General features: G+C 48.4%; 1 protein-coding gene across 14 annotated transcripts in view; it reads left to right on the top strand.

Annotated features, from left to right (window-relative positions):
- Positions 1-12392, top strand: part of Ablim1 (actin binding LIM protein 1) — a 299047-nt gene that overhangs the window by 203638 nt on the left and 83017 nt on the right. For all 14 annotated transcript variants that reach the window (XM_041661018.1, XM_041661017.1, XM_041661022.1 and 11 more), the window contains exon 6: positions 134-227. In XM_041661018.1, the coding sequence (XP_041516952.1) occupies positions 134-227 (94 nt within the window). The remainder of the gene's footprint in view (positions 1-133; positions 228-12392) is intronic.

Genomic DNA, 12392 nt, shown 5'->3' on the forward strand with positions numbered 1-12392 from the left:
TCCGGCCTGTGGCTTTGTCTGGTCAGGTTGCTGGGCCTGTGTGAAGATGAATTATATTCTTGTTCTGTGGGAAGGACCTCAGAGATGTGACTTTGGTGTCCTCCTAAGGCCTGAATGCACCTTTGTCTTTCAGGGATGGTTCCCCGTACTGTGAAAAGGACTACCAGGGGCTCTTTGGGGTGAAGTGTGAAGCCTGTCACCAGTTTATCACAGGAAAAGTCCTGGAGGTAAGTGACAGAGGCCGCCTCAGATGGCTGCCATTCTTCCCGCAGGCCTTCAAGCCTCCTGTCTCCTCCTGAGGTAGAAGGCAGGTGGCCACGGTGACTGTCTCAGAGGATCATGTGTTAGGCTGCCCTCACAACCAAATGCCATGGGGAACTTGGAATGATGGAGAATTCGAAGGGAAAAGAAGATAAACTTCACTGGGAGTTAAGCAGACGTTTTCTTAGAAGGAGAGGGCCGTAGATCCTCCATTTATCTCTGTGTGTTTGCCTGTGTGGACCCCAGAAGCTCAGAACTGAGAGAAGGGAAGATACAAGGTGAAGGGATTGACTTCCTTGCCCTGAGAAAGCCACATCCCCTGTGACTCAGAGAGCCCTGTGACCGAGCTGAAGGTAGCCTGTCAAATTCAGGTGTGACTGCTTCCAGCCAAACTTTCTCAGCAACTGCCCTGTCAGCACTTGCCTCTGGGCCTAACCAACTCCTCTTGGGTGAGAGAGAGAGAGAGAGAGAGAGAGAGAGAGAGAGAGAGAGAGAGAGAGGCTGAAACCAGGAATTCTGGGATCAAAGTTAGAGAAAACCCTGGTTCCCTTGGGTACTGATGCCATCTAGCCAGTAGAGTCCATTTTAGGGACACAGGGTGTTTATCCTGCGAGTCTTTAAGGTGTTTCTGGACCACTCTGGGGACTATCACAACAAAGGCTAAGAATAGACTCCCCAAATCCCTCTAGAGGCTCTCTCTGTGAGACAGAGAGGGGTCACCGTGGACTCTCTTTGTCCAGAGGAGATAAGGGAGTGACTCTTGCCATGAGAAGTTGCCCAGTATTCTGAGGAAGAAAGCTCTGTAATGAAGAGAACCACATGCAGGGCCTCGTTGGCAAGGAGACAGGACACACAAGAACAGAAAGTGAGCATGCTGTGGGCACGGCTGTGGAGGAGGTGGGGGTAGGTGGGGGTGGGAGGGCTCCCGGGTGGGCAGGCTCACTCCAGAGTCACAGGCAGCCGTCTGGGCTTTGTCAGGGAAGGCGTGTAAGTGGTGTAGCCGCAGAATCATAGAATGGGGTCATGGTGCCGTGAGAAGAGTAAATGGGAGTATTCAAACACATGTGTACACACATTCCCACCCCACTGTTGACAGTAGAGGGAGCCGGAAACAGCTCGCTTGTGCCCCAGGAGAGAGAGGCTTGCGTGAACAAAATGGGTTATTCTGTGGCCTTAAGGGAAGCAGCGGTACCTGCTACCCTGTAGGCAAACCCTAAGGGAAAGAAGGCAGATGACAGGCAGGGAGTTTGACCGGACCTCCCAGACATGGAGCTCCTTACAAAAGGCCACAACTCTGCTGTACCTAACACTTTGCAACAGAAAGCAGATGGGAGTTTGCCAGGGACTGGGGGGAGAAGGATAGTGACCGCTTCCTGGATACAGTTTCCATTAAGAACCCAAGTTTAAGATCTTGTGTTCTAGAATCAACAGTTTTTACAGTCCCCACGTGGAAGTGTGTCCCCCAAAGGAGTTGGGAAGAAAAGGCCTGTGTGGTTGTGTATGTGTGCTCACACTTACCACGACAGCTATAGGAAGGAATCTATAAAATACAATCACATCCCAGAATGTGCTATTTTAAAGACATGCTGGTCCCTCCGTGTTTTCCCTCTCAGCTTGGAGTCACAGAGACTGCAGGGGCCGTGTCCCGAACTGTCTTCAGGTGTCAGGGAAAGCCTGAAGAGCAGACTTGGGGATGCATCTTGTTAAACCCCCAGCATCCATCAGCCTGGGAGTAGTCACGCATTCAGCTTAGATTTGGGGTCCGCCCAGCAGTCTCTGTCCTCTGCAGATGGGTGTGTGACCCAGAAGAATGTCCTGCAGGGGTTTGCACAAGACATGTGACTGCTGGTGACTCAGCTGGGCTTGGTCAACAAGAGAAAGCCGGACCAACCTCATTCCCTGGTGCCACTGATGAAACATTGTACGCGCGGATTTGTCTTGAATACTATAAGCCTGTTCTTTTCATTTTACATTCATTTTGTCCATATATCAATGAGTTTCTTTTCAGTATGGGCTGCAACAGTAGTGGCTTAAGACAATTTATTCTCTGGGTTTTAGAATCTAGACATTTATAACAATGTATCATCAGGGCCATTGTTCTCTCAAATGCTGGAAGAATGGTAGGTCCTACCTGATCTCCAGCCTCTAGTGCTCCTGGCGTGCCTTGGCTTGTGTCTGCATCCCTCCAGGTACCCTACCTGATCTGCAGGCCTTCTCAGCATCACTCTCTCTGCCAGTTGCCCTCCTGCCTTCCTCATTGTTTCATATAAGGTCATGTCTATCACTCAGATAGTCTCCTCAAGGCCTTAGTTACAGCTCTGAAGACCTTTTCTAAATAAGTTAACACCCCAGCCCCAGAGACTCACTGTGGAGGTATCATTTGCTCATCCCTTTCTAGAAAACCAAGAGTTGACCCAAGCATCACTGTGGAAAGACGATAAATATTGGAGGGGAGTGAAGGCCCTTGCATGTGGTTCCCTTAAGGAACCACCAAGCAACCAAGGGCTGCAAGACAGTCTGTCCAGGCACAGTTCTGTCTCTGATTCTCCTGGAGATCTTCAGGGCTGTCTTCTTCTCACGGAGGCAGAGCATGCATGGAGCCTTCAGAACGACATCCTACCCTCACGTCTGTCATTTCTTTTTGAGTTTTTTAAGAATTATTTTGGGACAGGGACTCACATATTCCAGGCTAACCTCAGACTCGCTAGTTGGTGCTCCACTTCCTTCTCCTGAGTGCTGGGACTATGGGAGTGGATCAGCATGCCTGGGGTGTGTAGTGCTGGGGGCTTGAACTCAGGTTATGCATGCTAGACAAGTGCTGTACCAGCTGAACCCCATCCCAGCCCCAGCCCCGCCCCAGCCCCACCTTTCTTCAGCCTGAGGGGAGAGGGTGAGTGGAGACCAGGTGGTTTAATGAGAAAGGTACAGGGAGCCTCCGGATCTACTCTTGACTCTGGAACTCACCCACTGGGGGACCTTGAACCAGCCTCTCAATATCTTCATCTCTCCTGTCATTAATGGAGATCAGGGTGGGCGCTTGACTCCCAAATTCCCTGTGCTTTCCAGTATGTGAATTCTCCAAGGGGTCCGAGCCTGTGGCTCATTTTGTCTGGAGACTGGCCTGTGTGTCCAGGCAGGCATGCTTACGTCATACCTCTTTTTATTGTCCCTTACTTCCTGTGACTTTTCAACAGTGACTTTGTCTTTGGGTGCAATCTTGTCGTAAATGGTGTGTCTTTGAAGTGTTTGCCAGGAGGCCTGTGAGATGGCTCGGCGGGAAAGAAGCCTGCTGCTGTGCCTGATGGCAGAGTCAGGTCTCTGAGACCTGTGGTGGAAGGAGAGACTTCCACTGGCATGCCCCTCTGACACAAAAGATACGTGAATAAAAATCTAAGCTTTCTTAAAGTGTTTACGGACTGACCTGTGCATCCAAAGGGCATTCTGAAGATGGCTATGGCCTGCTTCTTTATTAAGAGGTCCAGGAGCAAATTAGAGTGAGGTACTAGGGTTTGTTGATCACCTTCCTCCTCCTGTCCTTCTTTGAACTCTCCTTGGACTCAGCCTTGCCTGTTTCTTCTCCGTCCCCACCCCCACTCTGGAAGCTGCAAGGTGGCTCAGGTCAGTCATGGGTGCCAATGGGCACAGGGCTTCCCTTTGCTACAAATCCCCCTCCTCTTTGGCGGATGCCTCCCGGAGACCCCTTTTCCGGATGCTGAGCATCATCTTCATTGTGAAGAAGCCACTGCAAACTGTAAACAAAGCTCTAAGAGCCAAGGGGAAGGGCTTGTCCCATGTCCCCTCCTTCTCTCTGAAGCCATCTTGGCAACCCTTCCACTCCAGGGAGACTCTGTGTCACTGTTCATTGTCTTGGTCCTTTTAAAATAAGTGGCCCCAGCCTTTGTTCCCTCTGCCCAAGTTCCTTCCCTAAAGAGACACCTGCAGCCTGCTGTCCCCAGGGACATTCTTCTGTCCCTTCTGGTTCTCAGACAGGGGTGGGAAACAGTCTCTGTTACCCTTGCTTAGGTCACCCTGACTTCCCGTTGCCGGGCCTCTCCCATCAGTCAGCACCTGCTGGTAGAATCTGGTCTTTCCAGAATGAGCGGTGATGCCTGCTTTCCTGGGGCACTGTTGGGGCCTGTGTGCTACTGTCTGAACAGCAGCTGAAGAACCCAGCCCTAGTGAGACTCCATTGGATCCCCCTGCCTCTCCATGTAGACAAGCAGGGCCCATCCTTTCTTGCTGGGTTCATTTGGATGGGATTTAGGCTTCAGGCTTGCTCTTAAACCCTCCCTGCTCGACTCCCAGCAGGTGGGAAATGGAGCCCTAACAGGATTCAGTCAAATCCTTTCCCTGGATTTTTCCAAAGGATTGAAAGCCAGTGGTTTTGTTTTATCTGGCTTTTTAACTGGTTAAAAAATTGATTTTTCACATAGGGTGGGGGCCAATGCTTAGGTCACGTTAGAGACCTCTCCCATGCTTTTTGGTGTGGGTGTTTTAGGCAAGTTTTTGGTCACACCATGCATGAGTTGATCTTGTCTTGGACTAGCTTGTTACCTGGGGAGAGCAACATAGTTTATCCTATGCCATTCACACAACAGGTCTGGTTGTCACCTTCAAAGACATGCTTCGCGGAAAACAGTGTGACACTCCAAACCCTTGTCCTGTGTGTCAGCACAGGCGCAGCGGGGGTGAGATCCCGTGCCTCGCCTTGCCTCGTTGGAAGCAAATAGTGTCCTGCCTGTTCTGTCCTCAGACCAATGTGGGCTTTTTTTTTTTTTTTTTTTTTTTGTAACTTTTTTATGGGCACAAAGATTTTTGAGGATTGGGGAAGGGAAAAGGATTGAGTCCCTCTGTTGAGGTTCCGTGCCCAGGGGATAGTGAGCCACCACAGTGTCCTGACTTTTATGATATTTTTTAACATTTGCAAGCCGCCTCATACATGTTTAATTCTCACAGCGGGGCCTGCGGAGTGGTCAAGGCCATCACTACTGACCTCCATTTATAGAGACGCTCTCTCGTGCTGGGAATCTGGAACTAATTAGCCAGACTGAAATTAGAAAACAGGTCTCTCAGTTCTCAGAAGGAGGGACACGTGGGAGCGTGTGCACTTCTGCGCGCCACCACCCACAGTCAGATAATTAGCCTTGAAGTACAGCTTGCTGAAGAACCTAAATTTACTGCTCCTGGTGGAGTGAGTGGTCTGTCTTATTAGTCGTCCCGTTACACCTGGGCTGGAGCTGAACACTTGCTTCTCCATGGCTTTATTTTTGCTAGTGTGTGATGGCCCCGACTGCTCGCCGTCTGTGGTGTTTCTGTGGAGTCAGGCCTAAAGGGTGCTTCATCTTCGTTCATCAGATGCAGGCTACCAGGACACCTGGCACGGCTGTCCGAGAATATTGGAGATAGGTAATGCTCTCTCCAATCCGAGGGCTTATTTTCTTCACAGAGCTTCAGCCTGGGACTCTTTCCAGCGTCACAGATGTTGTAGAAGATCTCCTGAGGCTCAGTGACAATAGGGACACTGGTCCTCCTCCTCCCCTCATTCCAGGCTATTGATGAATGGCTAGGACTAGAGAAATGGCTTCCTCTTTTTCGTTCTGTTTTGGAGATGGGTTCTTGCTATGTTGCCCAAGATGGTCTTGAACTGATGGGCACAAGTGGAGCTGGTAGGACTTTAGGGGCCATGATACCGCCCTGCCCAGCTTGAAATGGTTTCATTGTAAATGGGTTAAGCAAATAACAGTATGTCTACATAATGGAATATTACCTGACCGTGGAAAAGAGTGAAATACTGATTCATGTTACACCATGGAAAAACTTGAAGACACTCAAAAGTAAACAAAAGAAGCAAGGCATAAAAGATCATGGGTCACATGATTCTGTTTTTGTGAACTGTATGGAACAGGCAAATATGCAGAGACATACTGGGACTAGGAGAAGGAAGGGGGCACTACCTGGTGGTGGGCTTTTGGTTTGGGGACAAGTGCTAAAATCATCTTAGGATTAGACAGCAGTGATAGTTGCCCAATTTCGTCAATATATTTAAAAATGCTGAAGTGTGAATTTTAATAATGTGAATTTTATGATACCTAATTTGCATCTCGGCTCGAATGTATACATACATACGCATGTGTATAAACAAACATATCTGCGCACTTTGCAAAGCCCTAAGATGACAGCTGGGATACTGTTACTCTGTGTCTATAAATGCCTCTGGGGTTTTAAAAGAACAAAAAGAAACACACACACACACACACACACCACACACACACGCAGTTAGGCATGCACCCTGGCAGGATCAGTAAGTAGCCTTCGTACCTACCTGCCCGTGTTCTATCCTTCTCTCTCATAGTTTAACTGGGTAGGCCTGAGAGAGAGAAAGGCACAAAAGTGAGAGGTCAAACTGATAGCGTGTTTGTTGGTATCATCTTTGTCTGTAGCCCACGCTGGCTTGAACTTACTGTGGATCAGTTGGTACTGGGTTCTTTCTCACTGTGGGAAACTGAACTTGATTCTTCCTGGAACCGTGGATTGCCACCACTTGCAGCTGGTGCTGACCCTAGAGGATGAGTTGGTTGGTATAGAGTATTGAACGGGAAGTTACCTTGAGTTTAGATTCCACACAGGGCCTGTGTGTCAGCTGTGACGCTGTTTGCAAAGAATAACTTCACCCCTTCTGTTCTAACAGCGGGAATCACCCCACTTGGAGCAAATCACTTAACATGATAAACGCCACCCCCCACCCCCACCGCAGCCACTCACTTTCTCTCTGGCATTTACACTGGCGGAAATGTGTTGCCAAGGGAACCAAAGACTGTTCACAGCAGTAAAGATTCGATATTTATGGAAAAATCACCCCGTTTCCTGTCAGAACAAATGGAGGAGCTTCCTTATCCGGAAATGGCAGTTTGAAAAAAATTTGTATTTATCTTGAGTTGAAAAGATGTTTTGTTTTTGAGAGTGATTTCTGACTTCAGAGAGCTAAGTCGACTGGACATTTTCCTTACCGCTCTTTGATTTTAAACATATGATTTTATTTTACTGCTTAATTGAAGTCGCATGTAAAACATTAGAAAACATTAGAAAACAATGCGCCATTTTCTTCTGACTCAATCAGGTTTTAAGCTTAAGAACTATTATTTAAAATTATTTTCCATGTCAGCATGTTGGTACATACTTTTAAGCCTAGTGCTTTGGATAGAGAGGCAGGCAGATCTCTGAGTTCAAGGCCAACCTGGTCTACAGAAAGAGTTCAGGAGCCAGGGTTAAATAGAAGATTGTCTCAAAATAGGAAGGGAGGGAAGACTAGAGAGATGGCCCTGCAGTTAAGAGCACTGGCTGCTCCTCCAGAGGACCCCAGGAAAAATTCACATTCTTATAATGTCTCCTAAGAGTCCGTAACCCCAGTTCCAGGTAGATAGTGCTTCCTCTTCTGGCTTCTGCAGCCATTACATACACGTGGTTGTGGTGGTTTGAAAGAAAATGTCCCCAGAAGGAGGGGCACTATTAGAAGGTGTGACCTTGTTGGAGGAAGTGTGTCACTGTGGGGGTGAACTTTAAGGTCTCCTTTGCTCAAGCTATGCTCAGTATAGAATGCAGTTCACTTCCTGTTGACTGTGGATCAAGATATAGAGCCCTCAGCTCCTTCTCTAGGACCATGTCTGCCTGCCTGCCACCATGTTTCCTGCTATGATAATAATGGACCAAACCTATGAAATTATGTCAACCCCAATTAAATATTTTCCTTTATAGGAGTTGTCATGATCACAGTGTCTCTTCACAGCAATAGGAACCCTAACTAAGACAGTAATACACAGATATATATGCGGGCAAAACACCCACAGACATAAAACAAAAATTTAAAAATTAAACATACATTTTTTTCATTAGAGACTGTGATGGTTTGGAAGAAAATGGACTCTGAAAGGAGTGGCACTGTTAGGAGGTGTGGCTTTGCTGGAGCAGTGTGACCTGGATGGAGGAAGTATGTCATCATGGGCTTTGAGGTCTCATATATGCTCAAGCTACACACAGTGTCTCAGACCACTTCCTGTTGCCTGCAAGTGAAGATGTAGGTTACTCAGCTATTTCTCCAGCACTGTGTCTGCCTGCATACCACCATGTTTTACTGTGATGATAATGGACTCAATCCCTGAACTATAATCCACCCCAGTCAAAGGATTTCCTTTTAAGGGGTGCCATGGTCATGGTGTTTCTTCACAGCACTAGAAACCCTAAGACAGAGACTAACAGTATTTGGATTTAATAAGGTGAGCTGAATTTTGGGGTTCAGCAGGAACCATTCTCTTTGAGAAAGAGTATCCTCACGAATGACTTGGCTCTGCCAAGCAGGTCAAGGATGGCTGGAGACCTGAGCAGAGCAGTTAATCACACCCGGTCACTACCGGCCTGCCTCTTCTGCTGGGCATTTTGTCTGTGCAATCCCCTCCCCTTCTTAAGGACTTGTGACACAAAAGGTGTCTCCTCGGGTTGACCTCCCCGTGACCCCCATGGGTCCTTGTGCATTTGTCCACTTCACCTCTTTGCACAAGTGTGTTAAATTTGTGCCAGTCATCCAAAGCCCACCAGGAAGGTGCCCTGGGCTGCAGGGGTGATGGAGGGAGCATTTGGTCCCCTGGACCAGACGGAACACCAGCCTCCCATCTCGTCTCTCTTGCTCTAGAAGCAGGCTCCTCCCACTCTGTTACACCTCAGTGTGATGGCTTCCTGGACACTGTGGCTTCCTGACTTTGTCGTGCCAACTCCAGCAGATGGACCTGGTCTTTGGCTGCCAGCTAGATAGGAAGGGAAGAGTTAGACCATAGCCCATCCAGCCTGGCGGCAATGAACAGGTGCAGGGATTTCTCCCCCTCAAAGCAGACATTGGAACCAGCTTACAGACCAGCCATATGCTCTGCGACCCAGTGGTCGCAGATCCTAATGCTGTGATCCTTTAACACAGGTCCTCAGGTTGTAGTGACCCCCAATCATAAAATCATTTTCATCGCTACTTTATAACTGTAATTTTGCTGCTGTTTTGAATCATAGTGTACATATCTGTGTTTTCTGATGGCCTTAGGCAACCCCTGTGAAAGGTTCACTGGACCCCCAAAGGGGTCTTGACGCACATTGTAACCAAATGCAAGACTGTATGCGTTTCGGTAGCAGAACTAGAGTCTGGGACTTGGTGTCACGCAGCAGTGGGGCAGGAGGAGGGAGGTTGTGTGATACACACCAGAGCCCATTCACCTGGCTGCACTTGGAGCTGTTCAGTTTCGGCTCTGCCTCAGCACCCTCAGCTGTAAAACGGGCATGGTGAGAATTGCTTTGATAGGCATTGATCAGATAAGGAATGAGCTGCCCAAGGCAATATCTGGCATGATGGACCTCAAGGAATGATTTGGTTGTTTGCTGATCAATTGTTTTCATTTCTTGGACATACAAAGGAAGGAACAGATTCTGTAAAGGCCAATAGCTTTAATAAGCCTGTGTGCCGGAAGGAGGCTGCTCCTTCTACCCCACTCCATGTACTCCTGAGGTAGTCATATGAGATGATTTACATTGCTCTGTTAAGAAGTTAGAGCCAAGGCTCACCGGTTAAGAGCACTCACTGCTTTTCCAGAGGACCTAGGTTCTGTTCCCAGCACCCATGGTGACTCACAGCTGCTTGTTGCTCCAGTTCCGAGGGACCAACACCCTCTTTTGGGGCTCCTCCATGCACGCGGTATACAGAAACACACACAGGCAAATACACGTGCATATAAAATAGGTCACTATTTTAAATTCAGTTCCGAGCCAGGATGATGCTTAGAACTGGCTTTAGGTTCCATCACTTATGGCCATGAGCTCAGTGTCTCGTGGCTCTGCAGAGTATGTTCTGATGGTCTTCACCGGTATCTAGCAGTTAGCAATGCGATCATGAATGGTTCATTTTCTCATTACGAATTTCCCCATGGCCTTCAACCAAAAACATGAAAGAACACATACCCGCAACTTCCTCAGCACCCAACATGTAAAACAAAGGGTTCTTTAGCTGCCTCCCTGCCCACTAATGCCCCCACCCCTGCTTCACTTTGGTCTAATTTGTTTAGTGCCAACCCCTGCAGGCTTCTTGCTGCTCTGCTGGGCTGTCCTCCATCATGCTGGCACTTGGAGCTGACAGGCCTGGATTCATGGTGACTGTGATGGATATCGCAGGGGACAATGAAAAGGTCGTCTGAGTCCTTGGCTTTAACACAGAGTCTCCTTGAAGCAGGGTTTAGCCAACTACTCAGTGATTAATATTCGTTCTATTTAGGCATTGCAAAATCCACCCGTGTCAAGAATGATCTGGTGATCTCGGGTGACTTTACAGATTTATCAGCCGTCATCACAGCCCGGTTTCTAAACTCCTCTGTCACCTCTTGTAGGTTCCACCTTTGACTAGGTTCTCCTCGTTTGCTTTCTCCAAATCATGTCCACTGAGACGAACAGAGGCCTGCCTGTTGGAAAGGCAGTTTGTAGTGAACCATTGAGGCCTGCCCACCCCAGTGTGTTACTCGAGTCTCCAAACTCCCTATGACATTGATTTTTTTTTTATCCTTTTCATGAGAAGACTCACAAATTTGGATTTTTTTCTCAGTAAGCCCTGAAGATGGCTATTTCTCTCTCCCCCAACTCAAGATCACAGTGGTAGTTACATGAGTAAAATCTGGGCAAGAATAGATAATCCACATTTAGGCGAGGTAGAAAAATTGAAAATTGATGGGGAGCAAGCCCAATTTTAATGCCAAGGCTGCTTACAGCCGTGTGACTGGGGCCCATTGTCCTCAGTGAAGGACAGACTCCTTCACTCTTCTAACAAGCATTGGCTGCTATCCACGTGCCCAACCAGAGATGCTAGGAATCCAGAGGATCCATGGTGCGAAAGAGTCGCCTGGATGTCACATGTCCAGAGTGAGTTTCCGTGTCAGCGTGTGGTTCGTGTCCATTATCAACTGTCGCACATGTGCACTTGCGATGCAATGGGCCAGACTCATGCTCAGTGCTGTCACCACAACACGAACTGTGTGTGTGTGTGTGTGTGCGCGCGCGCTGCGATGGTGTCTTTGGGGCTAGCAAAGGACACTGGAGTCTCTGGTGGTTGTCAGCTACTGACTTGGGTGCTGGAATCCAAGCTGGCATCTTCTGGGAGAGCGTTATCTGTAGCCATCGCTCCAGCCCCTCTGTCGGTCCTCAGATTCTACCCCAGAGAGCCTGGGTAGGGCGTTCAAGCAGAGAGGCCTGGGGGAGTGTGGGCTAATGGCTCAGAGCTGCTGTAATTCTGGGGTAAGTCACCCACAGGTGCCACTCTGAGAATTTGTCTTTAGAAGAAAACACACCAGTGCTCTGGTGAACACCCTGCAATTATTAGAAAGTGCAACTAACAGCTTCATCTTCGTCTCCTAGGCTCAGCTATGCTGCCAAAACTTTTATATTTCCCCAGCACTGCTTAGGACTGCTTCCAACCAGCTCAGGGAGATCCCATTGGATAGAGAAGGGTCTTCTGATATGTTGGTCACTATGGCCCAGTAATTGCTATGGTTTTCCCTAAATCATCTTGTGGAAGGTGACCAGAGTTAATACAGAATCTTGCCTCCGTCCTAAGGAAGGGTCCTTCAGAGGGAGCTGCCTCATCCTAGTAGACTTGTCTGTTTCTGGTTAGTTGTGTGTTCACGTGAGCCGGTGATCTCTCTGTCACGGGTTCACCTGAGATTCCTGAAGAACGTTTTAATTGAAAATGAGATAATATGTATAAAGTTCCCAGAGCATGGTAGTCATTTAGCACCACCTCCCCAACACACACACACAGGCACACGCACATACACTCACACACACGCGCGCACACACACGCACACACACGCACGCATGCACACACATGCACACACTCATGCACGCATGCACGCACTAAAAATGCAGTATAGGGCTGGCGAGGTAAAGGTGCTTGCTACCAAGCCTGATGATGATGGAAGGGGGGGGGGCACGGGACTGGCCTCTGCCACTTGTCCTCTGACCTCCACCCTTGCTTCATGACACCCTTCTACACACACAACAAATAAATAAATAAACGTAAAGTAGCAATTGGAGCCAGGCTGACAAGTAAATCCTCCTTA

Source organism: Microtus oregoni, unplaced genomic scaffold (assembly GCF_018167655.1).
Source record: "Microtus oregoni isolate MIOR12 unplaced genomic scaffold, Mior012 000012F_ref0000307, whole genome shotgun sequence".
NCBI lineage: Eukaryota > Metazoa > Chordata > Mammalia > Rodentia > Cricetidae > Microtus > Microtus oregoni.